The 18,902-nt window shown below is 39.7% G+C and overlaps 1 protein-coding gene across 3 annotated transcripts in view; it reads left to right on the forward strand.

Moving 5' to 3' along the window:
- The window catches only part of ITGB6 (integrin subunit beta 6), a 144,641-nt gene that overhangs the window by 47,461 nt on the left and 78,278 nt on the right, over positions 1-18,902 (forward strand). For 2 of the 3 annotated variants that reach the window (XM_067741757.1, XM_067741760.1), the window contains exons 2-7: positions 5,338-5,389; positions 5,575-5,733; positions 5,914-5,989; positions 6,737-6,816; positions 9,398-9,602; positions 10,216-10,462. In XM_067741757.1, coding sequence (XP_067597858.1) covers positions 5,929-5,989; positions 6,737-6,816; positions 9,398-9,602; positions 10,216-10,462 — 593 coding nt within the window. In that variant the 5' untranslated portion in view covers positions 5,338-5,389; positions 5,575-5,733; positions 5,914-5,928. The remainder of the gene's footprint in view (positions 1-5,337; positions 5,390-5,574; positions 5,734-5,913; positions 5,990-6,736; positions 6,817-9,397; positions 9,603-10,215; positions 10,463-18,902) is intronic. The other variant, XM_067741758.1, reaches the window with a different exon arrangement.

The raw sequence follows: 18,902 nt of genomic DNA on the forward strand, positions 1-18,902 counted from the left end.
GCTTTTAAGTGATTTTACGTATGTAAATCAAAGGAGGAATAAGAAAAATGTTGTACAATCCAGGACCACATTTCTGTCTCGTTTTTGGTGGTGAATGGTCCACAGGATGAACAACAAGCAAACCAAAAAGGAGACAGCTGGATACAGAGCTGGAACAAGGGGTCTAGAGATGGAGAGACAGGCTTATCTAAATGTTCCTTGGGGAATTTAATTTCTTGCTGACAGCCGCTTTAGGATTCTCCAAACATCTCTTATGTACCAGGAGGCAGTTTGCACGGTGATGTGGAGCTCGGACTTGGGGGAGAAATCCGTCTCCAGGGCTCTGCTGCCTGAGCAGCGTTGCAACAGTGGGCAAGTTCCATAGCTTCTCCTGCCTCAGTTTCCTCATCTGGTAAATGGAGGTCAAACAGTTCCTACTTCTGAGGGGTATTGTGAGAATGAAATAGGTCAACACTAGGAAAATATTGAACAACGCCTGACACGAAGGAAGTGCCCAATAAAGCTATCTACAATAAACACAAATCCTGAGTGAAGTCAGATGGGGATTTACCATAAACAAACGGAGCCTCAGTCCCAGCCCCTAGCTTGCCCAGGTGCCTGGGAGCTGCAGGTGGCTCCAGGTGGGGATGGGAAGCCAGATTGCCACTAGGAAGCATTTCTGGGTAAGCATTTCTGGTTAATTTACCTAATGTGATATCAAGAAGAAAGGGCCTGGAAACTCTAAGGCTTCAGTAATTTGCTGTCATGGTTTTGTTTTATCTTTCCCCCTCTCTCTTTCTCACTTTAAATAAATATATACTTTTATATCCAATTTATTTCCCATTTGCATCCCTTTTCTTAAACAGGGTCCCCCAAATTATACAATCTTCAGGCCCTACCCAATCTGGATTCATTCCAGAATGGTATAATTAAATCTTCACCATAATCCTGAAAAGTGGATATTATCACTATTTCACAGACTAGAAATTAAAGTGCCGAGAGATACGTGCTATCCCCAAGGACATACAGTAGGAGTAGACTCAGATACTGTACACCAATATTCATAGCAGCATTATTCACAATAGTCAAAAGGTGAAAACACCCCAAATGTCCAGCGACAGATGAATGATAAATAAAATGTGGTATATCCACACAATGGAATATTGTTCAGCCTTAAAAAGGAATGGAATTCTGCTACAAGCTACAATGTAGATAAACTTTGAAAACATTATGCTAAGGGAAATAAGACAAAGAAAAAAGGCTTCATTGTATGATTCCACTTATATGAAGTACCTAGAACACTCAAATTCATAGAGACAGAAAGTAGAATGAATGGTAGTTTCCGGGGGATAGGGGGTGGGGGAAATGGGAACTTATTGCTTAATGGATACAGAGCTTTGGTTTGGAATGATGAAAAATTTCCAGAGATGGACAGTGAAGGTTGCACAACAATGTAAATGCACTTGATGCCAATGAACGATACACTTGAAAACAGGTATAATGATAAATTTTATGTTATGTATATTTTATCAAATTAAAAAAAGTAAACTCCAGACTAGAATGTAAGTCCCAGGCCACAAAAAATTTCTCTAGCACTTAGCGTGTTGTGGGCATTACACACTAAGGTGACAGGAAACTGTTACACATCCTTCTTTATTTTTATTATTATTATTTTTTTTGCGGTACGCGGGCCTCTCACTGTCGTGGCCTCTCTGGTTGTGGAGCACGGGCTCCGGACACGCAGGCTCAGCGGCCTTGGCTCACGGGCCCAGCCGCTCCGCGGCATGTGGGATCTTCCCGGACTGGGGTATGAACCCGCGTCCCCTGCATCGGCAGGCGGACTCTCAACCACTGTGCCACCAGGGAAGCCCCGCACATCCTTCTTTAAAAGAATTTTTCTGAAGATCTTGAAATGTGAAATGAAGGTGTCCACTTCCAGATTCTGTGCCCCCAAGTTACACACATCTGAGGTCAGCCATAGCATCCTGTGGACAGCCCGCCATGCAGTGTGTCACAAACACAGTTACAGCAGTGCCGGACACAAAGGGATAGCATTCATCTCTACGTTTCCTTTCAGCTACTCACCATGAAATGCTTCATAGAAAGACAACCGGAGGGAGACTTGTCACTGGTACTTGAAAGAAAGCTGGTAACATAGCAAGGCCATCCAAGAGCTGGCAGTCATCACTAAGGTCACTACAGTTCAAATTGGCTCCCAGCCAGGTTTACTCAGTGTTTGCTCTCCCAGGAGTGTTTTCAGGTGCCCTGGGGCTGGCCCAGCTGACCCTAGATGGTTATTCTCTGATGTGAATGATGGGCTGGGTCCGGGAGAGACCCAAGCCAAATACAGTGAGTCAGATGGGTTCCCGAGGTCAGGGTTCCACTGAAGACAATCTCAGAAGCAGAAGGCAGCTGAAGAGAGGAGTGCAGGCGACGTGGCTTCCCTGGGCTGTGTGGTGCTCTGCTATTCCACCCACGCCTCAGCTCAGACGTCTTGGCCCCCAGATGGAGTCAGAGTCCCCAGCTGGGGCTCTGAGCATTTGGGATGGTAGGATTCTATCCTATGGGCACAAGCAGCCTGTCTGAAAATCTAAACGGTGTGACTTAGGATCTCTCGATTTTCAGAAATACAGAGACACCCTCAACAACCCATAAGCAATAGGAATTTGTTCTAAGAATACACATTGTTCCAAGAGACGAGACCTGGGGAAACCCAGGAAGGGCCGCGCCTCAGAAAGATCCAATCTGGAAGGGCATTTGGAATCATGGCAGCTGTCGGCCTGGGCCGTGTTCCTTCCCCTCGGCAAAGTAAGTCTGTGGGTCTAACGCTAGTGTTTTCCATTCATGTGACTCAGGGGCCCTTCTCGGCTGCTCTGACTAGTGATACGCTCAACCCACCCCCTTGTCTACTCATTATAGACTTCCTCTGCCTCGGGCTTCTGTCTCCTCGTAGCTGCCGATTCTTCCTAGTATGGACTCACTCCAGAGGTCTCACTTTTCCTTCCACCTGAGGTCCTCTCTCTGCCAGCTTCAGCTCCCATTATTGAAGCCCAGTTTTAGTCTGTATTTCCCAGTTTAAATTCCATATATATACAGAAACAGAGGTAATTAATCTGGTTGGCTTGGCTAAGGGGACAGCGTTTTCCTTCGGGCGGGTTTATGCAGCGCTGGCCAGTTTATGGAACAAGTAGGGCTCCCTGCACCCCCAGGGGCATGGATGGGTACTTTCCAGGAGAGGGCACCAACACCACAGGAAGTATTCAGGAAGCCAGAATACTTCCCCTGCGCCGAATAACCCGCCATGGATTCTCCACGGTGGTGCCAAGATAAAAGCAGAGTGGATGGAGGTTTTCTTGTAGCGTTGTTCGACTTTGTTTGTTCTCTTCAGTTCTGCCCCTGTCCTCCACCCTGCATTTTAAGTCTTTACTCAGCTTCCTCACAACGCAAGCAGGGGACGTCTTTCCTCTCTCCTATCTGCACTCACTGCGTGTCTTCTAAAACCATTTATTCATTTACACATCTGTTTACTCAATATTCATGGAGTCGCTGCTTTGGCACAGGTAAAATACTAGACAGCCAAGACAAAAAATGTATCCATTTAGCTGATGAATATTAATTGACCACTTACAAAGTCTGGCATTATGCGACTTGCTGGGAATAGAAAGATAACTGAGACACTGTCCCTGCCTGAGACATAGTAAAGAATTCAATAAATATTTGTTGAATAAATCAGTGCCTTAAAGAACTTCACAGTCTACTGCGGGGGAGAGGCAAGGATCTTGGCAACTACAAGCAAATTGGAAAGGGCCATCCTGGGGAAAGTCCACAGGAAGGGAGGCCTGGCGAGACCAAAAAGGTCTCCCTAAGGGCGTTGATGTCTGTACTGAGACCTGGACAAGAGCTGAGTCAGCCAAGTGAGAAGAATGAGGAAGAAGCACACGCCTCCAGACAGCACAAATGGTGTGTGCTCAGCCTTGGAGGTAGGGGAGGGAGTGCACATCACAGGGGCTGTGACTGAGGACAGATAGGAAACAAAGCAGCACAACTAGGATTTTGGGGCTGGGGTGGAAGTCTGTACGTAGGCTAGTAAAACAACACACCCTTCCTACCCCTCTTTCCTTTTTTTTTTTTTTTTCTGCGGTATGCGGGCCTCTCACTCCTGTGGCCTCTTCCGCTGCGGAGCACAGGCTCCGGACGCGCAGGCCCAGCGGCCACGGCTCACGGGCCCAGCCGCTCCGCGGCATGTGGGATCCTCCCAGACCGGGGCACGAACCCGTGTTCCCTGCATCGGCAGGCGGACTCTCAACCACTGTGCCACCATGGAAGCCCCCCTCTTTCCTCTTGAACCCAGATTTATCATTTTTCATAGCCCTTAGGACAGCCTGATTTTAAGAATCTGTCTGTTCCCCAGCCTAGAATATATACTTCACAGGCCAAGAGCTTGGCTTTGTTCACTGACATATCCTCTGCTTCTAGAACAATACTTAACACAAAGTAGACGCTCAATAAATATTTATTGAATAATGGATGAATGAATGAATACATGAATGACAGCTAATACAGGATACCAGTATTAACCAGAGGTAATATGAGGGACACAGATATCTGTGCCTTAATCTTTCTTCTTCAACCTAAATCAACTGATTTCATATAACGTATTTTTCTCCCAAAAGGTATCCTCTCAAGTCTTTAATAATTCTGGTTTCTCTCTGAAGGATTCTTGCCGTGTTCTTGCAGATTCCTGTGTATGATGGAGTGCAAAATTGAACATAGCTTTCTGAGAAGAACCTGAGCAGACTATAATTAGTTTTCTCTCTTCACAAGTTTCACATGCTTGCCTAGAAATATACCTTTAAAAGATAATCTCCCAGGACATAAGCAAGCCACAAAGAAGCCTGTCTAAGGTCAAGCAGTTTGGAGAGCAACGAAATAAATATTTGTTTGCAGTATCTGCAAACCCCAAACACTGTCTGGAAAATATTAGGAAAAATTCATAATCAAACTCCTGAAATTAGCCATAGATTGTTGTATTTTAAAGTGTCACTTTTCTGTTCAACAAATAAATATCTTCTATGTGCCAAGTAGTGAGCTGGGAGCGGGGACCGTACATGAGAAAGAGAACTTGGTCGCTATGCGGAGGAGAGGGATTCAGTATCTTGGACTCCATTGTTTCTGTTTCCATTGTTATTGTCTGAGACTAATTTTGAAATATTATATTTTTTCTAATAATGCATTTAAATAGGAATTTTATACTTATGGAAAAATATCTTTCATCCAACTTAAAAAACAAGGGAACACAGTATTTTGCTTTCCCTAGACTGCCTTCTAAATTATAAAATAATGATTTTTATTTTTCAGAGTTCATCTCAATTCTCTGAAAGGATTTAACAATGGGACATAAAAATCTCAGGTATTTTCCTTTAGCTCATTTTTTAAACCCTCCTTATACATAACTTACATATTTGTGTTTTATTTATCATCTTTATTGTTTACCTTAAATTATAATTATTTTAGAAACAACTTTAGATCATATTTCAATTGCTCTTTTGACAGTTCATCGATCAATATTTTACTAAAGGTGTCAACTTTCTCTAGGATGCAGAGAGACTAATAGAATTTACACAAAAATTTCTACTGAATGAATTTTCCCCACCTTCTTGGTGATTGTACACCTGCCTTCCTTATAAGGAGAACAAGGAAGTAAATCATGCTGAAGTTGCTCTTAAGCACAGCTTTCCTTCTTTACCTGTCCAGGTAGCTTCTGTTTTCATTTCAGTCTTAATGAAAACTTTTTTATTTACATCTCAAGTTGCTTTTCAAAGCAGTGTAAGTAGTATTTACAATTTTACACTTCAAGAAAGAAAGACTTTTAACGATGTTCAGCTTTAGTCTTGTAATGTTGAAGGTAATTCATTTTTTAATCTGTCTGCACAGCGAGAACTGAAACGGATGGGGATTGAACTGCTTTGCCTGTTCTTTCTATTTCTAGGAAGGAATGATCACGTACAAGGTAAGACTTTAGCTCTCCAATATATTGCTTTCGTAGTGTGCTTGACAAACCTGCCGTGTGATTCAGAAACTAGATCAGAAGTCATTTTTTATTTGATCTGTTCAATTGCTCTTTTGCCATTGAACGAACACTTTAACAAATTACAGGCAGCCGCAAGGCTGTTCCCACAGCGAACGCTCCGGGCTTAAGATAAATAAATACAAAGGTTGCATGGGCACCTTAATGAGAGAATTAAACAGCACTACTGCACAAGAGGACTTCTTAATACTCTTGTGACAACCATTTTGGTAACTTTTCTAGCTACCTTATTATACAACAGGGCCTTCCACTTGAGAGTGATAATCTTGAGAGAGAAAAGGGACTTAGTTTTTAAATAAAAATACAGTACATTTAAGAGAGAAGCGTTCTTTAATGGGTACGAATAATTTTTAAAAAGTTAAAGGGGGATGATACTGAATGAGGACGATAAATATGATGATCCTGTATTTGTGAACGTTAAGATATTTTCATATTTTAAGAAAAAAGAGCGTGATTATTTTTGGCTTCTAAGACATGCCTGCTTTCAACGTGATAGATGTAAAATATGAAGTTTACTATGGATTGCTCTCGTCTTGAGGACTGATCTTTGAAGACTAAGAAATGAACTTTGGTATTGTTTTGTTCAAGTACCTTAAGAGCCATAGATCTCGTGAATGGAGTGGCAGAGAGTGTGCTGAATCCCTTGTGTTTTGCTGGGTTTAAAAACAGGTGGCTGTTCCATGGGGGATGCAGAGACCTGTGAGGACTGCTTACTCATCGGACCTCAGTGTGCCTGGTGTTCTCAGGAGGTAAAACAAATGACCTCAGCCTGTGTGTAAAAAGTGCACTTACATTTACAGTAATTCCATCCTTGAGTGTTCTGATAGCTTCCTGCTTTCTCTAGGGTTATAGAAGTAAAACAGATCAGGAAAGGAAAATGTAAGCGTTTGTGATTCCAAGTGTCCTTCGTGTGATTACATTCAAAAGCAATTTGAGGACAGAGTGAATGTCAAAGTGTTCTGAAATATACGTAACTCAAGATTCTTTATTTAACCTGATGCCTCCTCTGATGTTAAAGCCATTTCTAATTGCTTACATGTAAAATGCTGAGGCTCTGGGTAACCAGAGATCATGAAGTTGATAATTTTCAAACATACATTTGATTTCAATATCATAGTTGTATTCCATCTGTGGACCAGCATCCCTTCTGAATCATTACTAGGATCTGAGAGAAGTGTTCTAGGCTTGGGGTAAACTTTACTGTTCAGACATTATCCAGTTCTTTTAAAAACTATGCGAGCTTGGTGACTCTGTACCGCACTGATGACAAAACCCGAAACAGACATTCCTTATCTGATCAAACTGAAAACTACGTGAAGGTAGCAGAAGGGGATTGGGGAATGTATAACAAGCCATCCAGAATCAGTGTCTCCTGTGACACGACTAGGCAAACTGTAAATGATTCCTGGTAAGAAGGAGCTGCCTTAGCTCTTTCTGGAATGAAAGCAGTTCTCTGCTGAATCTCATAAAGAGAATCTAAACACAAATCCAACCATACGAATGCCAAGTTCAGCAAGAATTGAGTAGCATGTTCAAGGGGAACAAACCTGGTCGCCTAACTCAGGTCCAGGCTGTCACTGTTAAAACCCACATTTCGGTTACATGTGTCCGTGGAGGGGCTCGTAGACCGGAGCACAGACACAGCTCACTCCCCCGCTATCGCCTCTGCTGAGGGGGCTCAAGCAGAAGGGCAGACAGTTATGCCATTTGGAGCTCACGTATCAAAAGAAGGTTTGGGAATATACAAAGAGCGAAAACCCCACATTTTTTGACATTGACTCTCTGAAGAAGTCAATGTTAGTTTCATGATAGAGACATAAAACAACAAATCAGTCTAACAAAATACCCATCTCTAGAATTTTCACTTACGTTCTTCATTAGCACTTATTGAAGAGACGCTTTTAAGTTACTATGGATAGCTTTGCTTGTGGATAATACTCCGTAGTCAAATTTCCATCAAATTTGAAGGCCAGTTTATTCTGAGAGGTCACACTGATATAACAAATAGTAGAAGTTAGAAGTAGTGATATCAGTAGAGACAGCTGGAGCAAAAAGTAAATTAGGCTTCTGCTTAGAGCAGATAGTAAATAGGTTCCAGGGTTAACACTGCCTCTGACCTTTTGGCAGACAGAGTGATTACAGGTGGTAGCAGTGACACTGTGTTAAGAAGGATTCTGAGGTCTTGTCAAGCCACGGTTTGCTTTGGATGCATCATGGGAAGTTACAGAATTTGCTACCTCTCTCTAAGGCCTCAAATATACACATGGCTTGATGATAGATAACACATTATATTCTCAAAAAAATCAATTTCCAAAGAAATGTAACTTTCTTAGTTGGTGAAACAGGAAGAGTGGTTTAGAATTCTGAATGAGGAAAAACAATATGAGCTTGGTTTTCTTCTCTCCAAGTATGAGAATCAACGGGCCCCAAGATCAACCTTGCCCAGAGCCTCAGCTGCTCTAGAGCAGCCGTGGCTATTAGGTGAGATAGGTGTTTATCTCTCAACTGCATCTCTCTGTTCTGGGTGTTCCAGGGTTGGATGGCCACACTTCTGCCTGAAAACACTTCATCTCACTGCCTCCAGATACCCAGGTGGATCAGAGGGGAACTGGGAAACTCCTGAGTCCTACACAGAAAAGCAGTCTTTTACACAATTTCTCTTTCCCTTCCCTTCCCCACATCCAAATGTTGGAGAAATTTCTAAAAGACCTTAAACTGGAACACTTTAAGACCCTGAGTTTAAAGTCCCCAAGAGGTCAACTTTAGTGAAGTAATACTGTAATAGAAGGGTAAATATATCCATAAATTAAACTGGGACAGAGAGTAGATAGGGAGATGTCACAATCTTTGCCCTTTAGGAAGCCACAGAAAAAGCTCTTTGTCACTGGATTTGGTAATAGACACACTGAGAGTCTGGACAGTCCCAGGATTCCACAAACCTACAGGTTATCCTGAACAGATAATTCACACGATGATGTCAACTCTATGACCCAGCTATTTCAAGGATCTGGTCACAGCACAGGAAACGTTGTAAAGGAGTGAGCATTAAAAAAAAAAGAAAGAAAGAAAAGAAAAGAAAAGGAAAAAAATGAAAGCTGTTAAGTGAATTCTCTTGAATATAATTAAAGGAAATTCCAATTTTACTGGCAGAATTCTCTGGTTATTCTGCTATAACTTAAGACCTACAATCAATGTCAGGCATGTGGGGATATGGTATACTATGACAAGATGCCTAACTAGAAAGCAAGCAAAAAGTAATCATAAGAAATGTCTTCTTTTTTTGTCTTTATTGTCATCTTTTTCTCTTTATTTATTTATTTTTTTTTTTAGAATTTTACCCATCTATCTGGAGTTGGAGAAAGGTGTGATACTCCAGCAAATCTTTTAGCTAAAGGATGTCAACTAACCTTCATCGAAAACCCTGTCTCCCAAGTAGAAATACTTATAAATAAGCCTCTCAGTGTAGGCAGACAGAAAAATAGTTCCAGCATCGTTCAGATTGCCCCTCAAAACTTGGCTCTTAAACTGAGACCAGGTATGTTATGATTTATACACTCACTGGCTCATGTAAATAAATCTAACATCACATGTCGTAATACTGTTATTCCATTAATACACCTTGTACCATATTACATATCATTGTTTGTGATGACTCAGATTTCCCATTCTTAAGGAAATAGAGAGTTGCTAGGCTAACACTTTTCTTTATTCACATTGGTCACTTTGCACTCCAAATGTGTTACCAAAAAGAGCCTTATCTAATAGTAACCATCTGAATTACTCAAATGTTGCTAAGGCTTACCTCACATTTCTTCAAGGGTTGTAATGTAGCTTTAAACTCCTCTTTATTTTCTTCTTTTCTAAACCCACACACACACACAAAAAATTCAGCTTATCTTCCATCTAAATGGATGCTAGTTCTCCCAAGGAGATATAAAATATCCTAACTTTCACCTCCTTCAGTTACTCTAAATTCACGGCTGAAAGATTTTCATGGGTGTGTTCATGTATAAACTTTACCACACAGTGTATGAATTTGTAAGTATCTTCAGTAAGTTCTTATTGAAATGAAACAGCCAGGGATTGCCTAGTCACAAAGAAGTCTCCATGTGTTTTTATGATTTGCTTTTCTTGCGGGGGTGTCGCAGGCAGTGAACAGACTCTGCAAGTTCAAGTTCGCCAGACCGAGGATTACCCGGTGGACTTGTATTACCTCATGGACCTCTCGGCCTCCATGGATGATGACCTCAACACAATCAAAGAGCTAGGCTCCCTGCTTTCCAAGGAGATGTCTAAATTAACCAGCAACTTTAGACTGGGCTTCGGCTCTTTTGTAGAAAAACCCATCTCCCCTTTTATGAAAACAACACCAGAAGAAATCGCCAACCCTTGCAGGTAAGTAAATGATTTTCTGCCATCTTTGAACACTGATTTCCTGTAGAGCTGGCCCTGCTCTGAGCTGTAGGAGCTTGCTAAGTGCCTGGCAGTTCCCTCCCATCCGGTTGGATCTCTGCAGCTCTCAGTTGCCAAGAGCCAAGGGGAAGAGCCAAGGGGTTTTGGTTTTCAGAGCCAAGGGGAAGTCAACTTAATACCTGGTTCTAGCTTGGGTCCTCACAGCACCTGCAGCATCTGTCTCGCTGCGGAGGTCAGTCTGTGACAAATTTGGCTTTGTGCTCTGCAGACAAGCGGACCAAGTCTTTCACTGCAGGTTCCACTGGGCTGAGCCCTTCCCCAGCCCCTCAGAGGCCTTCTATCCTCAATGACCACCACTCTCTGAGGCTATTTGACAGTAACCCACACTTTCTCAGAGTATATGTCTCCACTCCAATGATTGCAGCCAAAATAACAGCTTTTGTAGCTACCTCTGATATACTTCGGGAGATGTGAATTTCTCTTATCGCTTGGAAAAGCCCTTTGTAGCCTTCACTGTTGTCAAATTCATTAGGAAATTAAGCAATGACTCCATTATAATATGCTCTGATCGGCTACTAAAACCATGTATTATCCAGGTGATGATCAAGGGCAAGTTGCTTTGAGATGACTTACCTGTACATATCAACGACATGGTCAAAATAAAATTATTTGATATCCTTCTATTGAAAAAGAGCTTCCATTTGCTCTGTGCCAGACCCTATGCTAAAGATTTTACATAGATGACCTCATTCAATCTTCATAATAGCTTCAGGTCAAAGCAGGCTTCATCATCCCTACACTCAGAGGAAGTAACAGAGGCTCTGAGAGGTTAGTAATTTGCCTGAGGCCACCTAACTAATCAGTGATCTGTACCAAGATCTGGGCTTGTCCAAAGCCAAGCCCTTTACTCCTATAAATATAGTATACACGTGAAATGGCTTTCCAAACGTACACTGACTTTGAACACTAGTATACACCCAAGGAATCAATCTCTATAGAAGACAGTTTTTATAGTATCGTTTTAAGACATTTCAATGCGGTTCCCAACTAGAATCTGACAGCAAAAAGAAAAAAAAAAAAAAAAATATATATATATATATATATTTTTTTTTTTTTTTTTTTTTTTTGCGGTACGCAGGCCTCTCACTGTTGTGGCCTCTCCCGTTGCGGAGCACAGGCTCCGGACGCGCAGGCTCAGCGGCCGTGGCTCACGGGCCTAGCCACTCCGCGGCATGTGGGATCTTCCCAGACCAGGGCACGAACCCGTGTCCCCTGCATCGGCAGGCGGACTCTCAACCACTGCGCCACCAGGGAAGCCCAAAAAATATTTTGACCTTGAAAAGAATTCATCACTGATTGCAACTCTTAGGAATTGTGTTTGGTTGCAAATATCAGAGATAATATCTGTTCCCAACCCCCCTTCTTGAGGTATAATTGACAGGTACTAAAATACACACAGCAGAAATGTTCAGTTTCATGAGTTTTGACAGTTGAATATACCAATGTAAGCACCACTTAAAACATGACATGGAACATTTCCATCACCACACAAAGTTTCCTTATGCCCCATTTCAGTCAGTTCTGCTTCCCCAGAGGCAACCACTTTCTGATTTCTATCAGTTAGATTGATTTTGCCTATTCTTGGATTTCATATGAATGGAAAAAATGGTATATACCTTTTGTGCCTGGCTCTTTTGCTCAACATAATGTTTTCGAGATTCTTCCCTGATTTTGTGTTCACCAGTAGTTTGTTCCTTTTTGTTTTAAGTAATAGTCCCTTGTATGAATTTATTATACTACACTTTATTTATTCATCTATTGATGGACATTTGGGTTGTTTCCCAATTTCTGGTGATCATGAAAAAATACTGCTATGATCATTTGCATATAAGTCTTTGTGTGGATGTATGTTTTTGTTTCTCTTGCATAGATACCTAGAATTAGAATTGCTGAATTGTATGATAAGTATAGTTTTAATTTTTTTAAGAAACCATCAAATTGTTTTCCAAAGTGCATGTACCATTCTGCATTTCCATCAGCAATGTGTGAGGGTTCCATTTATTTCAAATCCTTGTTAATACTTGGTAATTTCAGTCTTTTTAGTTTTAACCATTCTAATAGGTGTGTATCTCATTGTAGCTTTACTTTGCATTTCTCTAATGACAAATGATGTGGAACATCTTTTCATGTATTTTTTTCCCATTCTCATATCTTATTTTGTGAAGTATCTTTTCAAATATTTTTCCTATTTTTAAAAATTAGATTTTCTTCTTAATATTGTATTGTATAGGTTCTTTGCATATTTGGACAAAAGTTCTTTGTCAAATATATTTTGCAGATATATCCTCCCAGGCAGTGGATTGTATTTTTATTTTTCTATCAATGTCTTTGGTCAAGCAAGTTTTTAATTTCGATGAAGTCCAGTTAATCAATTTTTAGCTTTATGATTAGTGTATTTTTTTGTCCTGAGACATCTTTGCCTATCCTAATGTCTCAAAGATTCCTCCTCTGTTTTCTTCTAGAAGCTTTGTGGTTGAAGCTTTTACACTTAGGTCTATGATCTCAAATTAGCGTTTCTGTTTGGAATGAGGAAAATGTCTAGGTCTATCTTTTGTTTACATGCAACTATCCAATTGTTTCAGCACTATTTGTTAAGCAGGATTTTCCTTTCCCCATTGAATTATCTTGATGACTTTGTTAAAAAGCAATTGACTGTATGTGTGTCTAATTCTGGACGTTCTATTCTGTTCCATTGATCCCTTGAATACACCCATGTTACCAGGTAACCATTCATCTGCTCACTCATAATGTCACCTTAGGGAAACCGCTTCACTTCTCAGAGCTTTAGTTTGGAATAATAATACCGATCACACAGAGGGGTTGTAAGGAGTGGGTGAGGTAATGAAAGGAAGCATTTGATATTGGGCTTGACCATGAAGCTCTCAGTAGGTGGTAGCTACTATCAACACCAACAGAGTGGGGTAAAGGGAGGCCAGAGCACTGCCCAGGGTTCGGTGAACGGGAACCCAAAGGAGGATCACATATTTGAGCTCTTGAAAGGTCAGCATCTTCCTATTTCATAGAGGTTTTTCTTTTATTCTTGTTGGCAAAATTTACCATTAGCTAAAGTTATAAATAACGAGTTCTTTTTTGCTGCAACATTATATGTTTTCCTTTCTAATCACGCCCTTAATTCTCCCAGTTTCTCTGTCCAGATTCCACTCGCCACACATTTACACACCAAGAACCCAAACACCAAACACAGAAGTCAATCCTTTGATCAATTCAAACCTTATAATTATGGAATAAAATGTTCTTTAGTACAAAGGCAATGAGAGGTAAGAGAAAAGAGCATGGCGTTTTCCAGACCTGGGCTTAAATCATAACCTTGGAGCTCCCATCTCTTCATTTATAAATGAGGATAATAATATTCACTTCCTGGGCTAATCGTGAGAGCTGAATAGGCTCAGAACATAACAGACATTCAAAACCAGTTTTAATTTTTTTTCTCTCATTAATACTTATTTTCTCTAGTTATTTTTGTCTAATGGTCCTCAAACTTTTAGATCTCAGGACTCTCTTACACTCTTAAAAATTAAGACGTCCAAAAGAGCTTTATATCTATCAATATTCAGTGTCTTAGAATGTAAAACTAAGAAAATATAAAAATAATTATTTATCAATTTATTTAATAATTACAATGAAAAATACACTGCATATTACTATAATAACACACCTTTAGGAATAATAACTACATTTTCCAAAACAGAACAAAAGTTAACAAGATGAGTGGCACTATTTTACATTTTTACAAATCTCTTAAAATATCTGATTTAAAAGAAGACAACTGGCTTCTCATACCTGCTTCTCCATTTAATCTGTTGTAATACTTTGTTTTGGTTGAATTCCATGAAGAAAGTCAAACTTCACACAGATATATAGTTGGAAAAGGGAGAAGCAGTTAATAGATTTTTCCAATAACTGTAGACTTTCTTCTTTGATATTACATTCAAACTGTACAAGAGGTAAATTTATTTTCAATGTGGAATCTGAAAAAATATCAATGAACTTCATATTTTGTTACATTAAAAACCATTGGTCTGTTTTGCACTTTGAATCGCTCTTTTACTGGTGTGTGTGTGTGTGTGTGTGTGTTGTGTGTGTGTGTGCATGTGGTTTTGTAATATAACGCTTTGATCATTTGGAAAATGAAGTTTCAGTGAGTTATGTAGATCTGCCAAATTTCATGATATAATATCTAAAAAAATCATATTTGTTAATATCATCATTAATCCCATCAGATAAATCTTGAAGTATTGGGAAGCCGTTAAGCCATGGGTGGCAGATGATAATTTTCTGAAGTTCTAATTTTCTAGTTACTTCAGATTTCAGCATTGGCAACAAATACTGATAGTCGTTTTCCTGGAAGTAGCAGGCTTACTTTCTTCATTTTTAAGAATATGTCTGCCAAAAACTTAAGTTGGAATGATAGTTTGGCTTTCAGATCAAATGATTGTTCCATAAAATAGGCCAGTTCAGTTCAAACAACCGCAAGTGTTTTTCCACTATAAACATGTATTTCAATGTGCAGCAGTAATGCTGTATGCATATTCCCCATGTGGTCACACAGAAATATTTTTTAAAAACACGTATCCAAGGGTGTAGACTTAATAAAATTAATATCTTTTACTGCTTCGTCAAGGACAATCAAGTGAAACTAGCATTTAAAAAAAAATTATAAGGAATACTAGGCAGTTTGGTGCCACTGCCTTGATCTGTGCTAAGGCACCAGCAGTTTTATTCACCATTGCTTTGCATCATCAGTGAAAAGGACAAATAACATCTCTTATTATTATGAAATATGTTTGACCTGAAAAACTCTCTGAAAAGGTGTCAGGGACCTCTGTGGGTCTGCACACCACACTTTTAAAACCTCAGTTTTAATCTAGTCTCTAGTGCTTTTTGAAGTAGCTTGCGTTCTTTATCTTCGTTAGATGGAAAGTCACTAAAACTTCGTTTCACCACGTAAGAAGCCTGAATGGTTTACGTTTTTGAAAGAAGTTTCTCTTATGCTGCTCTCTAAGAAACATCAAGAAAAATCATATTTTCTCCATTTTCCTATTTGTAATGAATTGTAATATGCATTTAAAAATATTTAACAGCACAAAGATAAAATTTTCTCCATCGAACATTTTGAGGGATTTTTTTTTTAACATCATTTCACGTTTGATTTGGTGTTTTGTTTTATTTTTGAAGACTTGAAGTGAGGAATTCATTGTAGTTTTGCAAAAGAGATAACTGAACCATGAAATGCTTAGATTTCCTATATGTACACACAAAAAACCATATATGAGTATATAATGTAATTTTTAATAACAAGCCCAAGTGAGAATACAGACAAAAAGAAGAAAATGGAAATCATTTCTAATCCCACTCAAAAAAGATGGTGTTAACCTTTTAGTATATATCATTATAGTCTTACTTTATGAACTTTATTTAAAGTTTTAATAAAAATATAAGTAGCACTTTTTATATTGTGTTTTACAATTTTAAATTTGAATGCATTTTAAATGCAAATCTATTGTTGTCTAGGGACTCAAAATCAAGTTATTCAGCAATGAGTAGTTCCTTCAATTTCTATCTTAGAAAATAACAACCAAATATAAGCATTTGTTGGAGGAAGAACTTTGACCAAAATAGGCAGCCTCCAGTCAAAATTTTCTGGTGTGACCCAGCTCTGACATTCTGCTTTGTTTTAGCTTCATTCATCTCCCAGCACATGAATATGTTTATTGAATTAAATAAATGTATTCCCCTTTCCAAAAGATTAGAGTTCTAGTAAGAACTACATAGCAAATAATTCTAACCAACAAAAATGCAAATCTCTTACCGAAAGATAGGAATACTAGTTCTCTGGCTCCAGAAGATTCTCAAATGCCATTTTTGTACAGTGTGAACCAACACCCCCAAATAAAAGATTAAACGAAACATTTCCAAGACTAGTTGGGCTCCAGGGACAATGGTACACTTCACACAATTATATACTTTTTATAAAATACTTTTAATGTAATTTTTACAACAACCTTGTGAAGTAACTATTATTATCACCCTCATTCTAGATAGATAACTATTTAGTCTTTTTATTCTAAATCTAATGGCATTTTCTTCTACCCTGTAGCTGCTTTAAATACTACAGGAGCAATTAGGACAAATGCTACATTATTATCATTTAATAGGTTAACTTTTTTTTTTTAATTCCTCATTTCACATTTCAAAATACATTCATCTTTGAAGGGAAAAAATCGACTATATAAAAATTTTTAAGGTATATATCCAAAAACATTGTAAACAAAATTTAAAAACAAACTACAAAGACAAAAGTTTGATACTATTTAGAGATAGAGTTCTTAAAATCATTAGAAAATAAAAGATACCTCATTAAGAAAATGGGACATCTCAGACTGTACCATTCGGTGCTGGCCACCTTTAACCCCCCTTGTTCTGAAATCTGAGGACGCATCAGATTATGACCTACTTTTTGTGAAAGTCTACTGACAGGAAGTAAATGATTATCCTTGCAGACACCAGCATTCTGGTTCTGGCAGAGCTTCATTTCTCAGTGTAAACAAATCCACAGTCATTCTGACTTATATATATATAGTTGATTCTCATCATTTACAGAAGTCTTGTTCTGTAAATTCTCCTCAACAACTGCATTAGAGAATGCTCTCCTAGGGGAGACACAGGGTTAGGTTCCTACGAGCCTCTGGTCACGTTTCACCAACTGAGCAATACATAACTTTGTTTTCTGTGTGTTTCTATTTAAAGACATCTTATTTAATACATATTGTGGATTTATTAATGTTGAAATCGCAGCCAACAGCACTGTAACTCATGCCAGAATAAAGTTTAGCTAACATGTGTATTTTTCCCATAAGACACATCAAAGTCTTCCTGCACTTAGGAATACCAGACAGCACTTCAACACTACACTTGGGGGCCACTCTAAACAGCAAAATTACCCCAAAATCACAAAAATGCAAAAAAAAAAAACAAACCATGGCACCAGATAGACCACAAAAAGGACATTTGTTTACAGTATGACAGCTGGAACAAGAAGGCTGTCTTATTTGACCTCAGCTGGAAACATATGTATCATATCAGGTGACTCAACTTTTTTTTTTTTGGCTGTATTGGGTCTTCGTTGCTGTGCGTGGGCTTTTTCTAGTTGCGGTGAGCAGAGGCTACTCTTCCCCACGGTGCGTGGGCTTCTCATTGTGGTGGCTTCTCCTCTTGCGGAGCACGGGCTCCAGGTGCATGGACCTCAGTAGCTGTGCCCTGTGGACTCTAGAGCGCAGGCTCAGTAGTTGTGGCGCACGGGCTTGGTTGCTCCGCGACATGTGGGATCTTCCCGGACCAGGGCTCAAACCCATGTCCCCTGCGTTGGCAGTCAGATTCTTAACCACTGCGCCACCAGGGAAGCCCGACTCAGCTTTTTTGTCACTCTGTGCATGTACACGAATGACAGAGAAAGGACTGATTTGGGAGTTACAAATACATTTTAGCAATATGGATTTTCAAAGATATGGAATCTGTAAATAATGAGAATTGACTGTATACCTCAGGCAGATGACTATGGTGAAAAAGAGCCTACTCCTCAAAGATGCATCAGCTCCTTGTATGCTGACAAGACAGGCTGTTGAACTTGCAAAGATGCTCACCTAAGTCAGCCAGCTCTCCTCAGAAGCATACCACAGCCTCACTGGGGGCTACTCCTTTTTGTCTCTGTGCTTCTACACCTATGTTTCTCAAACTTTGGAATGCATCAGGAAGACTTGGCTCAACACAGGTCTCTGAGTCCACACCTAACATTTCCGATTCAGCAGGTCCGGAGTCATACCCCAGATTTTGCATTTATAACAAGTTCCCATGTGATGCTCACGTGGCTGGTCCAGGGACCACACTTTGAGAATCTCTGCTCTATGTTATTTATCTCTACTTTACAAAGGAAAACCTAAAGCTCAGAAGGGTTGAGTAACTTGCCCAAAGTCTCATGCACAGCTACTAGCTGGCTTTCAGAATAAAATGTGGCTGATTCAGGATTAGCAATTTCTGTTCTACTGTGATGTCTTTAGGGCAGATCTCATCCTAACATGGCATTTTCCTCACAGGTAAACTGTTTTTAGTGGTGGTTTTACCCCAGGCTTGTCCACAATAGTCTGTTCTATCACAATAAAGTTGGGCTCTAGAATCAAGAGCCTTGCTCTGATTTTCAGGCCCTGGGCAGGCAGGACTGAGCAGAGGACGGAGTAGACAGGTTCCTCTCTCAGTCTTGCTACAGGGAGACTCATCCTTGGTGACAGTTTAAGCTATCAAAATACAAAGGAATTGTTGTCATCATGTAAACTTAATGGTGGATTTT

This window comes from Pseudorca crassidens, chromosome 6 (assembly GCF_039906515.1).
Source record: "Pseudorca crassidens isolate mPseCra1 chromosome 6, mPseCra1.hap1, whole genome shotgun sequence".
Taxonomy (NCBI): Eukaryota; Metazoa; Chordata; class Mammalia; order Artiodactyla; family Delphinidae; genus Pseudorca; species Pseudorca crassidens.